Source organism: Staurois parvus, unplaced genomic scaffold (assembly GCF_062004578.1).
Source record: "Staurois parvus isolate SC_StPar_1 unplaced genomic scaffold, SC_StPar_1.0 ptg001333l, whole genome shotgun sequence".
Taxonomy (NCBI): domain Eukaryota; kingdom Metazoa; phylum Chordata; class Amphibia; order Anura; family Ranidae; genus Staurois; species Staurois parvus.
Genome location: NW_028319129.1, coordinates 465560 through 491349, shown reverse-complemented (window position 1 = coordinate 491349; position 25790 = coordinate 465560). Strand labels below are relative to the sequence as shown.

Sequence of the window (25790 nt, the reverse complement as noted above, 5' to 3'; positions counted from 1 at the left end):
TGTATATAGGATAATTACTACGCCATTGACTGTAAATCACTATGTTACTCCAGCCCTCTTATCACTGGTGCATAATAAACTTTGCATACTTGGCTAGACTTAAAGTAGACCTGTCATGAGAAAAGCATAGGGCTGCCATTTCTGACATGCATCATAGTTACCTAGCTGTAGCTGGCTTCAGTATTTATGAATTGCAGACACAGAAGATGCCTGCTGTAGCTGCCAGAAAAGTGTCAAAATTCCCCATGTCTATACTTGTTCAACTCAGAAAGGTTTAAGACCAAGGCACCAGCATGACAGCCAGGAAACTAGCATTTTCTAAAGAAAGGTCAGCAATGGAAGAATACAGATGTACTTTAAAGTGGCTGCAAAGTAGGATATGGAAACTGTCACTCTGTATCCATTTAGTTAACCTGAAATCACCTTAAAGACTTCCCTAGGATCTGACCTTTGATTACACTGGACACTCTTCCGATGGTATAGTTGCTTAATTAAAGTGTGTTTGTTTTGTTCTCAACAAAAGCCCTCTGCAGTAAACGTTTCTTACTCATTGTTCTCTACAGCAGAAACCCAGAAGAACTTCTGTTCCTTGTTCCTGGTTTTCAAGTTTGGGTGCATTTTATGCATTCCTTGTCACTGAAATGGAAACGCCTTTAACACCAGATCTCAGGGTGGAAGATCAGAGTAGAACTGCCAGGTCAGGTATTAATGCTGCGATTCTGGTAGAAGCAGGCAGGAATCACGCTGACACTCTGCTTTCTGGACTCCCTGCAGCCTTCCCTGCCTGGCACTGATTCTGGAACTGGAGTGCTACACACAGGATCATGCACAGAGTTCTCTGCTGGAGCAAAGTCTGTCTCTGAGCATCTGAAAAGGTAAACCCATAACAAAGATTTGGTAGTATTCTGTACAGCTGGAAACTAAGCATGAGAGGGGCAAGATTTTAAAAAAGAAAGCACAGCTATCTTTAAGAAATGAATCTATAAAAATATTAAAAGGTAAATATATATATATATATATACAGTATATATATTTTATATATATATATACACACACACACAGTGTGTATATATATATATATATATATATATATACAGTATGCACAATATATATATATATATATATATATATATACTGTGTGTATATATATATATATATATACAGTATGCACAGTATATATATATATGTGTATATACACACAATAGCAACTATGATGAAGGCATCTATCCTATCTTTTTGTTAAAAAATATATAGATAACACACACACATATTTTTATTTTTTTTTTAAAACATTGATGCAGCCAGAGAAATGATAGTTATCCCAGCTGGTTGCTATGGATTACCACATATTGCATTGGAACCAATCTAAAAAGCTGGTTTAAAGTAACAATTTGTAAGCCTTTTTCTTTTTTGTTCAGATTTGGTTGATAGGCAATGATTGTCTCCGTTATTGGATTTTTTCTCTCTTTATTAATTTACTATTCTTACTTTGGTGTATGGTAGGAATAAAATAGAAATGTGTAGTATGACAGTATAACAAGTTGAAGACCACCAACTTTTGCTGGCACATAACATTCAGATATGGCAAGTGGTAGCGCTATCAAAGTAGGCTTTTCTATTAAAAGCCAATACCTAAAAATGATTTTTAAATCCAAATATAACATGTTTTTCCTGGTTCTAGATAGTGTATAATGCCCCAGGAGTCAGGCAGACAGTGAGCACCTGCTGAGTGGATGCTGAGAGTAACATGAAAGAGAGAGGCATGCAGCTCATGAGCACATTTGTTTTACAATTTACACTCAGGGGGCATAGCTCTAATCCCCCTCCCGATGGGTCCGTATCATTGTGATCCTGCAGTATGCAGAGTCATTGCTTCACTCAGCTGCACTCTGTGTGTACTGCAGTGTTGCCCCGGGAGCCAAGAAACATCACATTTCTATACCTGTGGTGTGGATGGGACATTACGTTTTTGAAATGTACATTCTTACCTGCATATTCAAAAACATTTGTAAGGAACAAAAATGTTGTCAAGGTGTAATAAATCACGGCAGATTTTATATTCTTAGCATTAGCTCAGTTAGGCTACCTATACATTATACAATCTGATTGCACAATCTCCTTTATATGTAAATACGGTTGTATAGGTTTGCCCTCATAGTGCATAGTTTTGCTAACTCTCAGGTCTCGATCACACAGGCGATTACCTGCATACACCAGATTCCAGCAGCAGGAAATCATAGGATTCCTGTGGCTTGGATGACAGGTGTATGCAGGGCTGATGTTAGAAACCATGGGGCCCCATACGGCCAACCTAACAGCTCCCTGCCCAAAAAAAAAAACAGTTTACTATGCTTCTGTTATGAATGAACACAGTGAGTGATTGGTACTGATCAGCAGGGGGAATGTATGGTGCACAGGGAGGTTGATGGGATCCCAGGGAGGGTGATGGGTGCGGTGGGCTCTGCATGGCTCTCTCTGCAGCAGCTGAAAGCCAGCAGGAGGGAGAGGAGAAGAAGCCAGCTTTCAGCTGGTGCAGAGAGAGAGAGCCATACAGGCGATCGGTTCCAGTCATTTCCCCCCCACCATCCCAATCTCCCTCCCTGCCCACATCTGATTCACCCAGCTGCCTGGGCCCCACTGCTGGCCTGGGCCCCGTGCAGGAGGACTGGTGGTACCCCATTATCGACAGCAGGGGGTGTATGTGAGTTGTGGTGGCCGATCAGCCTGTACAATCTATTGACTGGCTGATTGCAGCTGTCACTTTGGCATGTATCTGGTTACCTGTGGTTAGGGATGGATATCCTAGCCTTAGTGCATCTGACTACGTCCAGGTTTGCACATATGTCCCTAACCACAGGTAACCACTAGGTGTGCAGATAAATGTGAATATTTATGGGTACCGTCAGCCTGTCAATAGATTGTACAATCTGCGGGGCCACCCACACATACAGCTGTCATCCCAGCCACAAAAATCTGCTCATCCTTGCCACTGGATTCTGCTGTATGCAGGTGATCACCTGTGTGATGGAAGCCTAAAGGAGATTGTACAATCAGACTGTATAGTGTATGACCAGCCTTAAAGATTTAAACTGCATATATATATATAAAACCCTATACATTTCCTGAAAGTCGTGTCTGATGCTGAAGCGCCTGTGTGTGGTCGGTCCAATAGATTCCTGCAATTGTTAGTGTCATACTGCCTTGATCGCTTTAGTGGAAATGTGCAAGATTGCAGAACAGTGTGTACAATGGTTTAATCTGAGTACAGCTTGCCCACACACTCCGGAACATGAGAGGGAGGTTGCACTGTACAGATTTATAGTATGAGACAAGTGGCTACTATCCCAAACAGAAACAGCAAGAAAACCCTGCAGAATCTGGCTGCAAACAATCATATAAAATATAGAATGAAGCTACATTAACTGAATTGCATTGGCAGGTCTTTGATATTACATGTTGCTTGCAGCTATTAATAAAGGAAGCTGATATATTTTAAAATAGAATTTATCCTAGAATCATCACATCTAGGATAAAGAGCACTGTTAGAAAGCAGAATTCTGTGGAAGAGTGCCAGCAATTGTAGTAGGAAATGCTGAACACTGTATAAGTGGAAACATTAGCAGGATCTGCACACATTCATTCTACGACAGGTACACCTGCTCTCTGTGCAGCTCCTTTAATGGCACTCTAATGCACTGTATAGCACAATGCTGTATTGCCGAAAAATGATCATGTGCCCCTTTTAATCACTGTGGTGCATTTGCAGCTCTTTCATAGTGAAGGGACTGCCTTAATTGAAAGAACATTAACGCATAATAGAAATGAATGGTAATCCTCTTATGTATTGTCACATGTAAAAACACACAGATGTGAACAGTACTAGCCCATTGCAAGGGGTCGCAAAAGTGTGAACAGGCCCTTAATGTGTACCAGGGGCGGACTGACAACTCATGGGGCCCCCGGGCAATAGGGGATCATGGGGCCCCTGTGTCCTTGCCCAAACTCAAAAAAGCCTATGAAAAAGATACCAGGGGCATCTCATGGGGCCCCCTACTGACCCCGGGCCCTCAGGCAGTGCCTGGGTTTCCAAATGGTCAGTCTGCCCCTGATGTCTACAGTAAATAAAGCTAATACTTTTTATGGAGGTTTGAAAAGAGTTGTCAATTTTTTTCTGCTGTCTGCATCCTTGCTGGGAGGAGGAAATCCCTCTATCTGTTCAGGTTACCTTTGTCATTGGGACAAAAAGTGAGGGAAAATCTAAAATGTGAGAATTGTCACAGGGTCATCTATTCTGGTGACTACTGTCTAAGGCTAGGTTACAGCCTTAGGCTAGGGTCAGTAAAACTGCATCTCAACCATGTGTTTTTACCATGCCCCAGCTGCCCATGCAAGAGTGGCCTAAAAGGGGATTTCTTCTCACTTTGTAGAGATTTAAAGAAGAAGAAAAGTCTAAATATAACTATTATTAAAAATGTTCCCTCCCCCCTTCTCCTACCTCTCCTGCCTACCCTGTATAAAAAAGATCTGTATACTTATCTATTTTTAATCTGCTGTGATCCGTGATCCTGCAGCTCCAGCTCTCTTGTGTCAGTGAGCATCTGCTTCAGGAGATAGGAGCGATTGCAGACATTTAACAGCCCAAGTACTCCCTTACAAAGTAGAGCCTGGAGCTGCAGGATCATGTGACTGGACCAGATTAAAGACATATAAGTGCAGAGATCTTTTTATGCAGGGTAGGCAGTATAGGTAGGTGGAGATGGGAGGGAACATTTTTTAGAATAGTTGCAATTAAGCTTTAACTTACTCCCTGTTGTGTCTCTGGAACAGGAAATAAAGGGGAGAAAAGGACAGTTAAAAAAGGAAGTTTTGTCTTTAGATACTTTTCAATGAAAAATGTAGCCACTTTGTTGTTTTTTGCTGTCAATACTGCATGACTGAATGTCAAATTGTCCAGCACTATTATGTTTTTGTAGAAACTCTGTTATTGCCAATGTATGTATAAGCCCTGGTTCACACTGATGTGGTGCGGAATTTGCACTAGTTTCCGTGCGATTTCCGCACCGCATCATAATCGCACCCCATTCATGTGAACCGCTGTGGGTGTGTATTTTAAGTTAACAACACTCCAAAATTGGTTCGCAAACCACGGTGCAATGTGCAGAATCGGATCGCATGGGTGTGAACAGCCATGCAATTCGAATCTGGCACAGACAAAATGTATGGCTCAAATTGCACCGCACATAAATTGCATGTGAGTTGCACAGGAATGTGGTGCTCAGTATTTCATTATTATCCTATTCCCATATAGCATTGAATGTTTGCATAAACGTTTCCATTGAGACATTTTTGAAGGCAGTCAAACTTTTTGCTTGAATCCATCTAAGCATGTAATTAAACAAATGTTATGTTTAGAGATTTTAGATCCATCTGTTGGAGTGAGTTGTCATTCAGAGTGATTCACCTTTTACCTGCTTGTAGAACAAAGAACAAAGAAATGCGATCTAATAGTATATAAATCAATGCTCAATGTAACTCTGACCCTGAGCATAGCTGCATCTTAGTTGCCCTACCAATGATAGCTCTGTATCCTATTGTTTTATAGTGATTTGACACAGATGTCAGATCCTTGTATGTATTCTAGCTGTTTGTAGACCAAGTCCCATTGAGCCTTGCAAGTTATCATTGTAATGGCTATGAAACAACATATAAAACAACATCCCTGCCTATCATCTCCATCATTATACACTTTTCAGCTGCATTCAGCATGACGACACACGGGTCTTGGGCTTTGATAATTTGGCGCATTGCATGTTTGTCTTCCGTGGCACACTGAATATTAGGTTGACACATTATATATATAATTGCTAGTATCCACCTAAAGCGTATGCCCACTTTTACTGTTGAATTTGAGAACTATGTCTTCCCATTCACACAGCATACCAAAAAAATATTATTTCTTACCCTTAAGATGTTTCTCAGGAGAAGGTGTCATGGCTGACTTTAAGGATTTATAAAAAAATGTCAGCATGACTGTGTCCTAAAGACAGGCTAAGTCTCCTCATTAACAAACAATACTTCTAAATCCGGCCATAGATGGTTCAAATCTTAGCCAGTTCAGCAGGGACCAGCTGAGATTTGAACCATGTATGGGCTGGCTGAATGTACCAAAGTTGATCGATCAACCAGCCTGTCAGATTTTATATGTCAGTATTGCAGGGCTAGGACAGTCAAAGAGAAGAGTTTATGACCAATAGGGTCTCTTCTGTTAAAAAGAATCCCACATGTTAGTGTTTTTTTTAATAACTCCACTTTTACCAATCAAACATATTCTTCCCAGTGTGCTTTGCAGTACAGGTGTTTTTATACATACAGTATATATTATATGAGAACAAAAATGTAATGTAAGGGTTTATGGAAAAATAGGAAGACAAGGATGTAAAGCCACATGGAGACAAATTTGATTACAAACAAATGTCAAACAGCCCAATCTATGACTAGCCTTTGGAGCAAGGAGCACATGGAAGGGCAACGCATATCAATAACAAACAAATATTCCCAGCTCAATTACCAGCTGGACTGCAACTTAACCAAACTGACCTTGTCTAACAGTTCACGGTAAAATCAAGGGGTTTAGTCGTACAAATATGCAAATATAAATGTAAGCCGTAGTGGCCCTGTCAAGGAACCCCAGTGTACTGTGGTCCTAACTCTATAATTTGAGGGTCTTCCAAGTTGGGGCAGATATAGCAGTGGTGTGCCTGGAGGTAAGCCGCAGTGGCCACATCAAGGCCAATTAGATTACACCTTTCAGGCTTGTAAAGTCAGCTGTACAGTATATACAAGAGAATACCTTTTTCTGACCTACTTCTTTTTGGATAAATTAGGCAATATTTTCAGCTGTATCTGACTAGCCATCTATTCTAGGGGGGCAGGTGATCAGACAGGTTAAAGACTGTAAAGGAAGAGCTTAGACCAGGCATACATATTTATAAAGCTCTCTGCAGCCATCTGCTGAGAGTTTAGACTGAGGGAGGTTGGATTGTCAATTGTATATCTGGCAGCTCCATTTAAAACGAAGGTCACCTAAGCTTATATATTTATTTTAGAAATGCAGTTTAGATATGTTCATTGTGAAAAGAATAAGGAGATAGATTTTGTGTGTAGGAAGCACAATGTGGGGACCTGTAATGGCCATCAAGGCTCATGTTTTTGGAGATGTTATAAATCAGGTCTGGTAGGTTGTTATTGATTATTGTGATAATGGTGGACAACATTCAAAGGTGGCAAAACCACAGTTATTACAGGTACAGGTATCCTCAGGGTTTGGAGAGGGGGTGGGCAGGAGGGACAATTGCCCTGAGTGCGGTGGTGGTGGGGGAGTGCCCTCTCACTGCACACTCTAGACCAGTGGCTGGTAACTTGTGGGCCACAGCTCCATGTCTGCTCTGATAGCTATGGCTGTCACACCATGCTTCAACATATCCACTCTCCACCGCATCCACTTACAGCTGACACAAACAAACACACTCCATACCAACCATGGGCACGTGGAACAAAGGGACAGTGAATGGGCCCAGGATGGTACACCCATTTCACATCACACATTAGCAGTGGGGTTGGGGGGCAGTTCTGAATCCTTGCCCTGGGTACCGGAAGAACCTGCTTGGTATCCTCATTGGAAGAATTTGTTTTACTTGTTCCTCTTCACTTGTGACACCTGTCAATGGTTGCATGTCACCTCATTTTCTCTTTTGGTGACTACAGCAATAAGGACTTAGAAATACAGACCTTAAAGAAGATTTATACCAAACGGAGGAAGTACTCACAAGTGATTATAAGTCATATCATGAACATAAAAATGAATTAGACAAAATAAAATATAATCTTTTCAAGTATACAAGTAGAATATAATATATAGTCAGCATTGATCCTAGCAAAGGCTCTTTTACGTTTGCTGCACTACCACTCCCACAAATACGTCTATGCATTACAACCCACCATATACAGAAAACAGCTCACGTTATATGACCCCTATTTCTAGAAAGGTCAAAAAACAGGAATGTAACAATCTTCACCTCAATCTATAAGCAGGAACTTATCTGCCCCTTAATTCCATCCAGAAATCATTTGTTGTAATATGCTCAAAAAGAAAAAGCCAGCTCATAGTGAATATATGTACATGACTTGGACTTGTCCTTGTGGTGATGCCATCACATTTTATTCACACTGTTTTTGGCAAGTCTGTTCCTAGGTAGCAGTGTTGCGTTTTAGGTGCATTGCCAGTGTATGCTTTCTGTGCGCATATGACAGTGCTATAAGGTAGTCCTTTGAAGTGGAACTACACTGCATCTGAACACCACAAACCAAAAACACTATTTAATTCATTTTTAAAACTTAAAGCAAACTCCCCCATCCATCCATGTCTGCATGCTTTGTTTTTGCTGAGAAATAACTTTGAAAAATACCCCCTAGCATTTCTGGCCTTAGCCATCTTGAGTTGGGGAAGATGATTGATGCAGCATTTACTTCCTGGAATCCATCTAACTTTAGCTCAGGCATAGGCAGGCGGGTGTGCTTAGCTGAGAAAACCTCTCCTGCCCTCCTGAAGACTCCTGGGGCGTATGACATCATTTGCCTAGGCCAGAAACCAGGAAGTAACTGAAAAAAATGTAAAAATATATTTAAAACAAGTAAATATGATACACTTTCCTATCTATTTACAAATGATAGCAGCATATCGATTAAGATAGTCATTGTTGATCGAGAGAGTGAAGTTACACATTAATGTGAGTTTATGGATCTTTTCTTTTGATTAACGTTTTTATAGCTGTTTTTCATTATGTGTTTGCTTTTTCTTCTTTGAGCATATTGCAACAAATTATTTCTGGATGGAATAAAAATACAGATGAGTTTCTGCTTATCAGGTGAGGTGAAGATCCTGACATCCTGAGTCACATTACTGTGAATTCAAGCAATTTTTGACCTTTCCAGAGATAGGGTTCATATCACAACATGATCTGTTTTCCATAGGTGGTGGGTAGGAATGCAGAGGTGTCTTTCTGGACTTGGGTGGTTGTGAAGCAAGATTAAAAGGATTTTTATTAAGATTGACACTGATTATATATTTTACTTGTTATATGATTAAAAATATGTGAATTTATTTTGTATCTATTCAGAAGAAAGATTTCTAAACACTTTTAATAAGCTCCTCCTCTTTCTTTGGTATATATATATATATATATATATATATATATACTACAGACTCCTTAGGCTGCATTCACCTGAGCAGAGTGATTTTCAACTGTTTCTATTTGAGAATTTTTGGGCGTTTTAAGAAATGTATTACAAGTGTTTTACAGCCCCAGGTGTTATTTTTAGCCAATAGAATACACTAGGGAGAGGAGTTTAGGGGTGGAGGGCAGAAAATGCCTAACAAATTGCTCATGTTGCACATTTTCAGGTATTGCCATTAAAGTCTATGCAGCCAGATCTGCTTCCAATCTGCCAAAAAGAAGCTCATGTACTTTTTGGGGCTACAGGCATTTTTCTACAGGCAACAGATCACTCAAATGTAAACAGGGGCCATTTAAAGTAATGGGATTTGCCTTGTTAAGTGTTTTAGAACTTAAAGCAGAAAATCTCTCTGAATGGGGCCTGACCATACACTATACAATCTGATTGTACAATCTCTATACAATCTCGTTTAGGTTTACCAAAGCTATTTAATGTGAGCACACATAAACAATTCATTCCATTGTATCAAATTAGGCAGGCCCTTATGCTACAAAGTTGATGAGAAATCTAAAGGATATTGTATAAGTTATAAGTTGTAAGTTATAAGTTATAAGTTGATGAGAAATCTAAAGGATATTGTATAAGTTATAAGTTGATGAAACATCTAAAGGATATTGTATATATAGTGTTTGGTTCCCTTTACAGTGTCAGTTTGCTGCATATAACCATTTATACTTACCAGAAAAGAAAATATGTGGTTTGCAGACCTTTATGATTTCAATTAGCTCATAGCATTGGATCATAGCCCTTTATAAAGCTACCACAATATAGAGCCATGTGTAGGTCACAGAACATTTTATGTTTGTGATTTTGAATGGGAGGATTGCAATATTTACAGCAGTTAAGGCTTTCTTCATATAAGAGATTAATTCCTTTATGTTATGAAGGACACCGCAGTTCCTTCATACATGTTTTTATAGATTGCTATGCTACTCTTTCATATTTCCAGGATGAGATCAATCACAACTATAGCTGAGGTATGGTGTTTACACAAAAGTCAAGGCTAAAGTTCAGATGTATCCTTCTGAAGAAATGTGAATAAATCATCATCTGACATTTCCTGATATTTTAAAGGGGACAAGTAACTGGGGATTTATGTACAAACTGTAGAATTAAGGAAAAGTGTCAGGATGATCCATATGGAGCAATTAATTGTCAGTTTTAATGTTCTAGTGCTCAGCAGATATACATAGAAGTGTGATCTAAGATATATATTTAGAATGACTTAAAGCCAAACTCTACTTTTCCCTCCTCTCTCCTTGACCCTAAACCCACAACCACATTACAAATATTCCATATGATTTATCTCATAGTCTTCTGGCTGGTCTTCTTACATCATGGGTTCTTCCTCTTCTTTCTTGATGGTGGTGGGTAGTCCCCATCACAGAGCTCACTAAATGACTTGTGAACACTGCACTGTCCGGGTGTACTATGAACCTGGGCCAGCATGATGATGCACCCCCATGGGGTGAGTCCACAGTGGCCTGGGCTCACAGGAAGCAAGCCGAATGATGCCCAACATCTGGAAGAGGATTGACAGTTGACCAGGGAGCGGTGAGAATTCAGTTGGGGAGATGAGTATTGCAGCCAGAGATAATTTTGTAAATGTTTAAACATGCTGGGCCAATGATTTGAGTGATTTTTTTTAAGCGTTGAGTTGGACTTTAACTTGTATGGTACCAAGTTTCAAGGTAAATCTTTCATACAATATGAAATATTTTTTAAAGCAGATTGAAACAATGCAAAAGCCACTCATGCTACCTTAGCAATCAGCAGTAAAATAATCAATATTTTTCTAGATTATATATCTCGACTTTGTAGCAAGAGGCTGAATAGGGTCAGGTGTCTTGCATGATATCATCTATGCCAGCCTTTGTTGAGCAGGGTGCCTTCAAGTTTCATCAGGGGTTCCTTGGCAAAATGCTTACAAATTGCCCCAAAATTTTATACAGGCCAGTGGGTGGATCAAGCCTGCCTTTTAGTTGCACAAAGCCATAGGTTTTTATTGTGCACCATTACAACCTGTTAGCCACCTGGGTCCTAACAACCATCATCGGTTGATAAGGAGGGTGTTGGGCCCCTGCACAGTATCCTGGTTTGCCCCTCCCCTACCAATCTCCATTAGCACTAGGTTTACATTTCTTGAGTGAGGAAGAAAAACTGAGGGAGAAGAGAAACATTGGAATACTTGTCAGTACCAGTGTGCAAAGGTGTATTTGCTTTGTAAAAATAAGTCACCTCTTACTTTGGGTGTCCTACGTGTCACGTTGCTGCATTATGTAGAACTATTAGTTGAAATTTTTACATTTTAGAATGGGGTGCCACGAGATTGTGCAAAATTTTAAAGTATGCCTTGACTGAAAAAAGGTTGAGAAACACTGGTCTACGCAGAAGTTTTGTGTTTTTTACAGAAGAATTCAGATCAGGTGCTCTGACTCATTCTCTCAGAAAGTACTGGTAACAAATGCCTAAGTTGAGAATTCCCCTCACTTTGTGTGCTATAAATCCCAAAGAGGCATCAGAAAGTGAAAGGGAATCTCTGCAAACTTTCCAGTATCCATGAATAGCAATAATGTGTCCTACATTGTGTTGCCAAATTTGTGTTCTCTCAAATGTGTTTCTCAAATTTGTAATTTTCGACTAAAGCTGGCCATAGTTGGATAGAATTTTAAATAAATTCTTTGGATAGGTCTTAGGAAAATTGATAGGAAAATTCTCAGAACATTTGATGTTCAAAAGATTTAATTTGCTTTTAAAATTTGATTTTGGAATGAATGAACCTTCAAATATTTTCCTCACTGCAGTGGAAAATAAAAATCGATTTGACCTATTAACAGTTAGAAAAACAAACTTTCTTAGAACCTTCTTTTGCCAAGAATTTTCATCGAAGTTCTACCCATCTATGGCCAGGTTAAGTGATCTGCAGTTGCCATTATTCAGTTTATTAACATATGCCTTGTGAAGCTCATCAGATGTTATCACAGGTTGACCACACCTTTGTCACACAATTTGTATATTCCGCTTTGCCATCTTTCGGCCCAGCGATGCATAGTGCTCACATGAACAGTTATCACCATAAACGGCTTGCATACATTGGTTAATGTGGATTGGAGCAACACTTTCTTCCCCTCAATCACACAATGTTGCTTAAATTGAACTGACACGGGTCCAGCACAAGGTTCAATTTCACAGAAAACAGCAAATCAACCATTCATTCTAATGACCTGCTGCCTGCTTAGGTGATAGATGAGAATCTACAGAGCCTGTCAATATTTGTGTTTTTTTAACTTGTCTGTGTTGGGATTGTGTCGGGGAAGACTACACAGTGCAGCCCCAGGTATCTTCTGTGAATGGACCTTGATATTATGAATTCTAAATTATGAGTGTATAGTAGAATTAATTTATATTATGTTTTTAACAGGCACTGACTGTTGTTAAGACATGGAAGAACTGAGGAAGAGCCCTGCGGAATATAGGAGTAAAGAGCAGCCAGTGAAGACCACCGAAATAGGCTCACGCTGTGTAGTTTTCACATATTATCAGGGGGACATTAACAGTGTGGTTGACGAGCACTTTTCCAGAGCATTAAGGAATACAAAAGACCCACAAGACTTAAGTACAAAAAATAGGAGTGATGACTTTCTTCCAAAAAACAGTAAGTTTTGGGAACTTTAAGTAATTCTTTTTTTCGCAGTTATATAGTGCCAGCATATTATACAGCACTTTACAGGGTACGTTCCAGACCATTCTTCTTATAGTATGCTGCCCCTAGTGTACACGCAATAAGAACAATGTGGTTAGATGGCAACCTACCTGTATCTCTTAGTGAAGTGTGAGCACACAGGCATAAGGAGAAATTAAATCTCCTTGGTGGGAAACAAACCCACAACCTCGGTACAAATACATCACATAGTCTAGGGGTGTCAAACTGGCGGCCCTCCAACTGTTGTAAAACTACAAGTCCCATCATGCCCCTGCCTTTGGGAGTCATGCTTGTAACTGTCAATCTTGCAATGCCTCATGGGACTTGTAATTTGGCAACAGCTGGAAGGCCACCAGTTTGACACCTGTGAGGTCATAGCCGCTTTGCAGCCTCAGTATCGGACGAAAAAAACTTCTCACTTTCTGAGCATTCTGACAACTATTGGCTGAATGGATTCTTTGAAAGGATAGGAATGTCTCTATGCATATTCAACTGAAGTGTGTTTAATGTCAAGGTACACAAGACATGTATTATGTAAACAAACTAGTAGCACCATACAAAAAATATGTAAAAGTACTAGGGATGCACCAATACCATTTAATTTCTTTACCGGCGAGTACGAATACCGATATCTTTGCAGTACTATTTGAGCCCATACAAAATGTGGTGCAATTCCTGTCCAAATCGCATGTGGTTTCCCCCTCTGCTCCGGAGCTGTCATTGGTCTGCAGTGCTGAACGTCGTAAATCATGACCAACATGTGTTGGATATAAACCTTAGGCTTGTCAAAGTGGATTATGATTTATTTTGCCTGGACACTTATTATACAGGTAAGGTCCCCTCACTATTTTCCTCTTTGTTAGGCTATTATGCTTTTTTTTTTAACCCTGTAGCTGCCACCCATTGTGTGCCCTGCTCCTGAATCTAGTGTCTTTGAATTTCTAGTGGTCTGTAGATCACCATACTCTCCCATTATCTAGAATCTGCAGCGGTGTTCCCAGTGATCAGAGGCCCCCTTCTGTGTTAGCAAGGCATTACCTGATCAGGCATGGAATGCACGGCCGCTTGCATGCTCACAAGGCTGGAGGAGATGCAGAGGCAGTCTGCCCCCAGTGATGTCAGTTTGGGGGCGGACCGTCTATGCATCTCTTCCAGCCTTGTGATCACCGCAAGTGACCATGCATTCCATGCCTGATCAGGTAATACCTTGCTAACACAGAAGGGGGCCTCTGATCGCTGGGAACATCACTGCAGATCCTAGATGATGGGAGAGGATGGTGATCTACAGACCACTAGAAAGTGACTACTAATCTTTTTTCAGCCATGGCACCCCTTACAAAATCTCAAGGCACCAGTCTAAAATGGGGTCACCCATTACACCAGAAGCTCACCCTTTTACATTAGAGTCCCCCCTTATATTTTAAAGCAGAGGCCTTCATTCCCTCCCTTTTCACATCAGAGTCCTCAGTATCCTCCACCTTCAAATCAGAGTCCTCAGGTCCTCCCCTTTCACATCAGAGTCCTCCGTATCCTCCGCTGTTACATCAAAGTCCTCATATCCTCCCCTTTCCCATCATGTCCTGTGTCCCCTATCCCACCACTTTTACATCAGAGTCCTCAGTCACCATCCCCCTTCATATCATGTATCTTGGAAATGCAAGACACTGCAAAAATACAGGCCATAGCACAGCACCCCTGCCACCTGGAGATAACACCCCCAGCTGACAAACCCTTTCTTTTGGGAAAGCATGGCGTTTTTTTAATTTTAATTTGTGTAATGGGGGAACCTAGGTCAGTGGTGGTAGTGTTTTCAGTGAGTCCACAATAGTCGAAACCGCGTCAGGGCTTGTTGGCTCACTTTTAATTAAAAAGCCCAACACAAAATAGTTGCTCTCACAGGGGATTTTCAGCATCTCAACATGAATAGGAAAAATATTACCAAGCCACCTGGTTTCTTTTAGCAGCATTGCTACTCAGCTTCAAGCTTTTTTCCTTTTGGCTTTTAGCTGGTCCTTCAGACCCTCTCACACAGCACCAGTGTGTATGTGCTTCTCTTTCAGCTCTTCCGACTTTCTCAGTCCTCCCAGACCTCTAGGTTCTCTTTGTCATTTAGACTTGCTCACTTCTTTTGACTCCCTCTGTCCTCTAAAAAAGAAACCTCCTAACTTCAGCATGGAGGACTGCCTTCTCAGTGCAGCACACCTGTCTGCTAATGGAAGCCCTTATCTATGCCCAAAACTATAACTATACAGCCTATCGGTCCCCAGAAAGACCTGGACACTGGATTGTAGGCTTCTTCATTCCCAAAACTCTTTGAAGTCTCCAAACTCCAAAACCCAGAGAATTAAATAACCTGGATAAACTTGTAAAAACAGTTTTCTCCACTCAAAATCAATATTCCGAAGCCCCACACTATGCATTCATGCAAACCCTGTGTCCCTTTTACCTACTTTTATACAGTAGCAAAGCCCTGCACTGTCACATTTTTTTTTATCAGATCTAGAGTTAAGGTATATGTAAACCCAAAAATCCCTGAATTCTTGATATGTGCCTGCTGTATCCCATACTTGTATGAAAAAATATCCTGTACTCCTTTTTTTGCTTCCTTTGTATAAAATCCCTGGTGGTTCCTGCCAGTCACTCTGCTTGCCTTTTTTTAAAAACTGACCACACTAGGCATGAGAGCACAGTGAGGTCAGTATAGCTATGCTTGGAACTCAGTCTGCTCTCCTCCAGTGATCAGACTTGCCCTGACAGCCCCCCCCCCCCCCAGCACAGCCATTCACTGAGAAGTTCAGTGTGCTGCTTTTTCTCCTCTCTGAGCTCCTTATGCAGTGAGAACAGACAGAGGGTATGTGATCACTTATAAAAAGGGGGGAAAAAGATATTTATTTATTTTTATATATATATATATATATATATATATATACATACACACACAAATGTTTTGCTTTTCATTTCTATTTTAAACTGAATGGGTTTTTCAAGGTGAGGGTTTACGTATACTTTAAAGTGGTTGTAAAATCCTAAATAGATCCAGTGAAGTGACTAGCCTCAGATGATACACATAGATGAAACACATCCTCCTACATATGTTGTGCTTGCTTATCTGCAGCCATTTCTTCTATGAGCCATCTAAAATAACACAGATCAAACGATTTTTCTCAGCTCTAGTAGACGCGGGCAGGGATCTGGCATCACACACACTACAAAGCTAGAGGACAGGGTTCTCTGATATCTGAGTATCAGAAAGGGATAAACCTCCTCTACACACTGCCATAGGAAAACATACAGAGCCATGGCTATGGGGTTGATATACAGTGCCTTGAAAAAGTATTCATACCCCTTGAAATTTTCCACATTTTGTCATGTTACAACCAAAACCATAAATGTATTTTATTGGGATTTTATGTGATAGACCAATACAAAGTGGCACATAATTGTGAACTGGAAGAAAAATAATAAATGGTTTTCAAAATTTTTTACAAATAAATATCTGAAAAGTATGGCATGCATTTGTATTCAGCCCTCTTTAATCTGATACCCCTAACTAAAATCTAGTGGAACCAATTGCCTTCAGAAGTCACCTAATTAGTAAACAGAGTCCACTTGTGTGTAATTTAATCTTAGTATAAATACAGCTGTTCTGTGAAGCCCTCAGAGGTTTGTTAGAGAACATTAGTGAACAAACAGCATCATGAAGGCCAAGGAACACACCAGACCAGTCAGGGATAAAGTTGTGGAGAAGTTTAAAGCAGTGTTAGGTTATAAAAAAAATATCCCAAGCTTTGAACATCTCACGGAGCACTGTTCAATCCATGTTCCAAAAATGAAAAGAGTATGGCACAACTGCAAACCTGTACTAAAGGTAAATAGATTGTGCACTTTGCAAAGTGGAATTGCACTCTGCAAGAGCAGTTGCTCCAGAGCTTAGTAAATAAGCAGAAGTTCTGCTGACTTCCATCATCCAATCATGTGCAAGCAAAAATGCTGTTTTTTATTTTGCTTGTACGTAATTGGGTATTATTTGCAAAGTGAAGCTTTATCTCATTTACTAAGCTCTGGAGCAACTGCACGTGCAAAGTGTACAGTCTATTTGCTTTTAGTAAATCAGCCCCTATGAGTCACCTGCTGTATGCTGAAGGGGGCGGGTTACCTCCCTCTATCCTGCTGTGTCAGCTTAGAATCTGTTAAGTGACTCATGTAGATAGCAGAGGGATCAGAGAGGAACCACACTGGGCGCTTTAGATTCAGGCTAGTACACACTATGGAAGAATGTGCTTTGTACATATTTGTACATCCACTTTAAGCTGGCCATAAATTACTCATTATTTTTTTTTTGTTCAGCCAGCAGACTGATAAAAAGATTAACAGATTTCCCCATCCACACAAGCGAGATAGATGAAGGAATCCTCCCCGCTGAGACATTGTATTCTGACTGTGGGGATACTGGCTGTAGCTGCTGATCAAGAAAAACCTTACAACATTACTATTTGACAGAAAACGATCCTTAGATCAAAAAGGCCACTCATGGATTGAAATTCATCCAGTCCCCACTGGACTGGCTGAATTTCGATTCATCTATGGCCAGCTTTATACATCCCATAAACTGCTGAAAGTGGTCTTTAGAATTGAGCATTTTCCATTCAAATGGTCTTTAAAATGTTTTTAGTACATCTTTAAAGTGGAACTCCAGTCTCTGGTGAAAGAAATCCAACAGTGTGTTCACTGCAGATAGGTTCACTGTTCACAGTGTGGGCTTGCGGTTTCACAGCCAGGTGCCCACTTCTCATGTGCGAGTAGTGATGTGCATGGTAAAAGGTCCCGCAGTCTTCTGGGACCTCCCACTTCCGATTGCCCAGACGTGGAACTCTGCATGGGTGGAGGTCCACTTTAAGATCTCTTATAGAAAAGCATCCCTAGAATAACTGATGTATACAGCAGTAATTTTTAATAGTGGACAAAGACACTGACTCAACCAAAAAGTGTTGGATGCTGAAGATTCTAGCAGTGGCTATAAGTTTCGATTCAACAGATGGGTTGAGGGGATTATAATGTTTATATGTTAAAAGTATGCCAGCAAAAGGAAGTAAAACATATCAATAAAATGTTTCATTTTGTGTTAGTACATTAAGCAGTTAAAAAAGAATCAGTGGTTGAACAGACCTGTAAATGCAGAGACGTAAACTTACAGTCAGGTCCATAAATATTGGGACATCGACACAATTCTAACATTTTTGGCTCTATACACCACCACAATGGATTTGAAATGAAACAAACAAGATGTGCTTTAACTGCAGACTGTCCGCTTTAATTTGAGGGTATTTACATCCAAATCAGGTGAACGGTGTAGGAATTACAACAGTTTGCATATGTGCCTCCCACTTGTTAAGGGACCAAAAGTAATGGCACAGAATAATAATCATAAATCAAACTTTCACTTTTTAATACTTGGTTGCAAATCCTTTGCAGTCAATTACAGCCTGAAGTCTGGAACGCATAGACATCACCAGACGCTGGGTTTCATCCCTGGTGATGCTCTGCCAGGCCTCTACTGCAACTGTCTTCAGTTCCTGCTTGTTCTTGGGGCATTTTCCCTTCAGTTTTGTCTTCAGCAAGTGAAATGCATGCTCAATCGGATTCAGGTCAGGTGATTGACTTGGCCATTGCATAACATTCCACTTCTTTCCCTTAAAAAACTGTTTGGTTGCTTTTGCAGTATGCTTTGGGTCATTGTCCATCTGCACTGTGAAGCGGCGTCCAATGAGTTCTGAAGCATTTGGCTGAATATGAGCAGATAATATCGCCCGAAACACTTCAGAATTCATCCTGCTGCTTTTGTCAGCAGTCACATCATCAATAAATACAAGAGAACCAGTTCCATTGGCAGCCATACACGCCCACGCCCCATCTCATGGGGCCCCTTATTGACCCCAGGCCCTCGGGCAGAGCCCGAGTTTTCCAATGGTCAGTCCGCCCCTAACTGCATGTGAAATCTTCAATCCACACCTCTGAATGTATTGAGGGTTTGGAGTGAGGACCTATCTTTTTTCTTACAAAGCAATCTAGAGATTTTCAGTTTTGTTGGAAAACTCTAATTACTTTTTTGTGTTGTGTATGGAATTTGAAGCAAACACACACTCACCTGCCACTATTTTAGGTACACCTTAATAGTACCGGTTGGTCCCCCTTTTGTCTTCAGAACTTCCTTAATTATTCGTGTCATAGATTCAACAAGGTGTTGGAAACATTCCTCAGAATTTGGTCCATATTGACATGATAGCATCATGCAATTGCTGCTCATTTGTCGGCTGCACATCAATGATGCAAATCTCCTGTTCCACCACATCCCGAAGGTGCTTTGTTGGATTGAGATCTGGTGACTGTGGAGGCCATTGGAGTCAGTGAACTCATTGTCATGTTCAAGAAACTAGTTTGAGGTGATTTAAGCTTTGTGACATGGTGCATTATCCTGCTGGAAGTAGTCAACAGAAGATGGGTACACTGTAGTCATAAAGGAATGGACATGGGCAGCAACAATACCCAGGCAGGCCGTGGCATTTAATCAATGCTCCATTGGTACCAAAGGGCCCAAAGTGTGCCAAAAAAATATCCCTCACACCATTACACCACCACCAGCCTGAACCATTGATACAAGGCAGGATGGATCCATGCTTTCATGTTGTTTACACCATTTTCTGACCTTACCATCTCAATGTCGCAGCTGAAATCGAGACTCATCAGACCAGGCAACATTTTTCCTTCAGCATGATTCACAGTTCAAGTAACTCTCTCTAACTCTGGTGCCTTCAGGTAGCCTTCTTGCTTCGTGTGTATCATACCTCAACAATGCAGAAAGTCCTATAAGGTCCATAATGTCCATGTCCTAGGATCCCCCCCAAGGGTTACACAAAGGCAGAGTTCACTCACATAGTGCCAGCATCTCCTCTCTAGTTCCTATCATGGAGCTCTTCCTCCCACACATGCTGGTCTCTTTTTATATGTTTCTCCAGCAGGGGTGCAGGGCTCTGTAGAAAAACCAGGGAAAGTCTGGCTAGTAGAGTTAACCCTAGCTTCTCGGGCAGCACCATTTCTGCTCGGAAACATTAAGTAGTACAATTAGCACAGAAGAAATATACTTTACCTCAGAAATACTTAACACCACCAACACTGTAGCACATCAGTAAGTACCTGCTTACAAACTGAAATCTCTCTTTTGCCATGGTGGGCATATATACAGTTGTGTTCAAAATAATAGCAGTGTGTTGAAAAAAGTGAATAAAGCTCAAAATCCTTCTAATAGCTTTTATTTCCATACACACAAATGCATTGGGAACACTACACATTCTATTCCAAATCAAAACATGAAGAAAAATATATCAAATTTGTGTTGTTCCTCTAAAAAAATTGAAGAAAAGTGAATATTAGACTGTTCAAAAAAATAGCAGTGTTTGTATTCTTCTTTACAAACTCAAACATTCACTATATAAACTGAAAAATGTTTGAAGATTTTGCTTTCACTTAATTAATATTTAGTTGTATAAGCGCTGTATCTGAGAACTGCTGTACATCTGTGTTGCATGGAGTCAACCAACTTATAGCACCTGTGAACAGATATTCCAGCCCAGGATGATTGGACTACATTCCACAGTTCTTCTCTATTTCTTGGTTTTGCCTCAGAAACTGCATTTTTGATGTCACCCCACAAGTTTTCTATTGGATTAAGATCCGGGGATTGGGCTGGCCACTCCATAACGTCAATCTTGTTGGTCTGGAACCAAGATGTTGCACGTTTACTGGTGTGTTTGGGGTCGTTGTCTTGTTGGAACACCCATTTCAAGGGCATTTCCTCTTCAGCATAAGGCAGCATGACCTCTTCAAGTATTCTGATGTATTCAAACTGATCCATGATCCCTGGTATGCGATAAATAGGCCCAACACCGTAGTATGAGAAACATCCCCATATCATGATGCTTGCGCAACCATGCTTCACTGTCTTCACAATGTACTGTGGCTTGAATTCAGTGTTTGGGGGTCGTCTGACAAACTGTCTCCGGCCACTAGACCCAAAAAGAACAATCTTACTTTCATCAGTCCACAAAATGTTGCGCCATTTCTCTTTAGGCCAGTCAATGTTCTCTTTGGCAAATTGTAACCTCTTCAGCACGTCTTTTTTTCAACAGTGGGCCTTTGCGGGGGCTTCTTGCAGATAGCTTGGCTTCACATAGGCGTCTTCTAATTGTAACAGTACTCACAGGTAACTTTACACCTTCTTTCATCTTCCTGGAGCTGATTGTGAGTCCTTGCCATTTTGGCTATTCTTCTATCCATTCGAATGGTAGTTTTTCACTTTCTTCCACGTCTTTCAGATTTTGGTTGCCATTTTAAAGCATTTGCGATCATTTTAGCTGAGCAGCCTATAATTTTCTGCACTTATATATATTTTCCCCTCTCCAATCAACTTTTTAATCAAGGTACGCTGTTCTTCTGAACAATGTCTGGAACGACCCATTTTCCTCAGAGAATTTCAGAGAGAAATGCACTGTAACCAGCATGTACAACATTTGCTGCCTTACTTCCTTAAATAAGGGCAATAATTGCCACCTGTTTTTCAAAGAATGAATGACCTCACTAATAGAACTCCACACTGCTATTATTTTGAACATGCCCCTTTCAATTAGTGATTCAATTACACAGAATCAGCAGCATGCATGTCATGACTGTTGGGTCTGTTGTATTTCTATTACTCTACTACACCTGCTAGTAAATTATTTGCCATGTAGAAATATCATTTCTACCAAAAACAGCGATTGATCAGGTTAGTGATGTCTGACTGCTATTATTTTGAACACAACTGTATATGAACTGTCAGTCCAACCCCCTATATTTGGTATCTTCCATACACTTACCCCAGATGCATATTTTGGAGGTTCACTACTTTGCTGGTGCTGCGATAGTTATAAGAAGGGATGAGTGAATCCGCCCTGGTTCATGTGGAGTTAGAAGAATCCTGCTTGAAATCTGGGAAATCTATACGTAGTTGCGCATCCTACTAAAGTCAAGGAGGGTAAATCTTGATATTAAACTCTGACCATTTTCATGGTTAATTAGCAAGCTAATGTCAATACAGGGTATTGGGAGGTGGGCACTGTCATGAGAGACATTTAATGAAAATTAAATGTACAGCTGGGAGAGGGTTCTTTTTTAGATACGATTTCTGGAGTGACATGAAAAAAACACTAATTCTTTAACTACATGCCTGGGAGTGTGTAGCGTTATGGAACAGTATGATTTTCAGAGACAGCATTAGCGACACTGTATTCTGGCATTAAATATTTTGGATGTGTAACTGATTTTTTCAGCTTTTGTATTTAGCTTGGCTTAATACAACAGTAGCAGCCAAATATGATTCATTTCAACTGGGAAAAGGATTTTTTGAGTAGTTTTGGCTGCAGTACCTGATTATGAAGTGCTAATAGACCTAAAGTGGCTGGTGCAAATAGTAAGTGTACAACCCAAACGCACATGTTCCTGCATTAAAAATGGCTGTGTGTATAAGTGGGTGCTGTCGGCTGGAACCGAACAGAATCGGCAAGGGAGAATGTCACCAGCACACTGAGGATCACCAATATGGGTCCAAAAGTTTTAATGAACGATGCACAGTTTTGCGATATGAATTTGATGCATAACTTGTGATAATAATTTTTTACATGAATTTTTATATGTTTAGTTGCACTTGAGCACTTTTTATTTTTAAAGGGACAGCGCAGCCTTTTGTGGTATGGTTTTGTTTGGATATCTGTATTCTGGTACTGAAGTTGCAGCAGTCCCTAGGTTGTATAAAATGCTGACACAGAGCGAAGGTTAAAATCCCCACAAATTCCCTATGTCACCTAAACGATTAGCCATTAATCTAAACATCTGCTATAATAAGACTGCTATTTGAGAACACTTTTATAGCAGAAGATCAAGATTACCACATGATTGCAGGCATTTTGGCCATTTATTATTGCATATCTCTGTTGGGACACTTTGATAGGATATGTTGAAAGCATAGTATTTTAAAATATGACTATACGCCTCCATCTCCGAGAAGAAAATAAGCTTTGGTCCAGTAGATACAGTGGGGACAATAATTATTTGATCCCCTGCAGATTTTGTTGTTTTATTTTAGATGATAGAGACAGAATATCAACCAAAAATGCAGAAAGAACACATGATACAAATGGTATAAATTGAGTTGCAGTTCAGTGAGTAAAATAAGTATTTCATCCCCTACCAACCAACAATAATTCTGGCTCCTACAGACTGGCTATGTGCTCCCGTGGTACACAGATTAGTCCTGCCAATTTAAGAAGATGCTCCTAATGACAACTCATTATGTGAATAAAAGACACCTGTCCACAGAATCTCTTTCTTCTATTCAAACCTCACCATCATGAGCAAGGCCAAAGAGCTGTCAAAGGACAAGATTGTAGACCTGCATAAGGCTGGAATGGGCTACAAGACCATCAGCAAGAAGCTTGGTGAGAAGGAGACAATTGTTTGAGCGATTATTCGCAAATGGAAGAAATACAAAACAACCATCAATTGCCCTCCGTGCTGGAGTTCCATGCAAGATTTTGCCTCACGGGGTAAGCATGATCATGAGAAAAGTGAGGGATCAGCCCAGAACTACGTGGAAGGAGCTTGTGAATGATCTCAAGGCAGTTGGGACCACAGTCACCAAACAAACCATTGGTAACACAATACGCCACCATGGCTTGAAATCCTGCAGCGCATGCAAGGTCCCCCTCCTCGAGTAAGCACATGTACAGGCCCATCTGAAGTTTGCCAATGCACATCTAAATGATTCAGAAAAGGATTGGAAGAAAGTGCTGTGGTCAGATGAGACCAAAATTGAGCTCTTTGACATTAACTCGACTTGCTGTGTTTGGAGGAATAAAAATGCTGACTATGACCCTAAGAACACCATTCCTACAGTCAAGCACAGAGGTGGAAACATGCTTTGGGGCTGTTTCTCTGCTAAAGGCCTTTTTTGCCACATTGTGGGGCCAATGGACAGGGCCATGTAATGCAAAACCTTGGATGAGAACCTTCTTCCCTCAGTCAGAACACTAAAGATGGTTCATGGATGTGTCTTCCAGGATGACAATGACCCAAAACATACCGCCAAGGCAACAAAGGAGTGGCACAAGAAGAAGCACATTAAGGTCATGGAGTGGCCTAGCCTGTCTCCAAACTTTAATCCTTTAGAAAATTTATGGAGGGAGCTAAAACTTCAAGTTGTCAAGCGACAGCCAAGAAACCTTAAGGATTTAGAGAAGATGTGTAAAGAAGAGTGGACCAAAATCCCTCCTGAGATGTGTGCAAACCTGGTAACCAACTACAAGAAACGTCTTATCTCTGTGCTTACCAACAAGTGTTTCTCCACCAAGTACTAAGTCATGTTTTGCTTGGGGATCAAATACTTATTTTACTCACTGAACTGCAACTCAGTTTATTACATTTGTATCGTGTTTTTTTTTCTGGAGTTTTGGTTGATATTCTGTCTCTATCATTTAAAATACACCTATGATAAAAATTATAGACCCTTCACTTCTTTGTAAGTGGGCAAACATATAAAATCTGGAGGGGATCAAATAATTATTTTCCCCTCTGTATGGTTATAAAGGGATGCGAGTTGGGTAGCAATCTTCAATAAAAAATGTGTACAGACCAGTGGCAATGCGATCAGGGCTTGGTGCCTCTGCACTAGTAGAGTGTATGATAGCTCTAATAACCTCCTTAGGAATCTTTCAGAGTGCATGAACCTAATATCTTCCATGCTCAAATGAGGTGGTGGTATACTTTTGGGGAATTCAGCCTATACCTCAGAGTTAGAAAAGCACGATGAAAAAAAAAAACCTTTCATATAAGCGCAAAAAATGCCAACCACATCTTTGGAATTACGTTTGATAATTCCTGAGTTGTCTCTAATAGATGTGATATTACCTTATGATATTTGAAGAGTGTACATTTTTAAAACTAAAACCACCCAGACATTTCTGAGACCTACAGCATACATTTATAAATTATCCATCTTCCTAAAATGTTACTAGCAATAGCAGCTGGCCTTGTAGGCACCCTATAGATGTCTATAGTGTGACATCCAGTGGAAGCAGAAGGAAGCATGTGCCTGAATGTCACTGGAAGGGGCCCAGACAGCTTTGTATCAGTGGATTGACGAAAAAACAAGCAATCAAACTCCACACAGACAAATCATATCTCTTCATGCTGAGTTTTACATTTTCAATAAATTTATATTTAATATTTATAATTTAAAATAACTGTGTGATAAGCCTGCCATTCCAACTCCTGTCCTGATTTATCTCCCATGTAACAGTGTTGCTAAATATATCCAGCTTCAATGACAGTAACATTACGTCTCTGAAACTAGCATGCAATTTAGAGATATATAAGAGATCCCTGTAAAAAAAAGCTTTAAAAAAGTATTTAACAACTCTCAGTGCTTCATAGTCATCAAATTACACTCAAACATTTAAATAAAATGTGACAAACTATCATCTGGACACTCCAAAATGCGTCTTTAAAACAAATTGGTTTAAAAAAAAATGATGCTATTAGTTACTGCTTATATCCTCATTATCTTGGTAACTCTGTATTACTCAGCGACAAATAGATGTTCAGTCAAATTGTTCAGCTACAATTCACAGAATGTTTAGGCAGTTTCAAACATTTGCAAGTGTTGGTATGGATGTGCTTAAGGTCTTCCCTACAGTGTGAACTTTTA

At 40.2% G+C, this 25790-nt stretch overlaps 1 protein-coding gene across 1 annotated transcript in view; it reads left to right on the top strand.

Moving 5' to 3' along the window:
- The first annotated feature begins 655 nt into the window (after positions 1–655).
- The window catches only part of VGLL1 (vestigial like family member 1), a 36380-nt gene continuing 11245 nt past the window's right edge, over positions 656–25790 (top strand). The window contains exons 1-2 of the mRNA XM_089661405.1: positions 656–875; positions 12716–12949. Of these exons, the coding sequence (XP_089517531.1) occupies positions 12736–12949 (214 nt within the window). The 5' untranslated portion in view covers positions 656–875; positions 12716–12735. The remainder of the gene's footprint in view (positions 876–12715; positions 12950–25790) is intronic.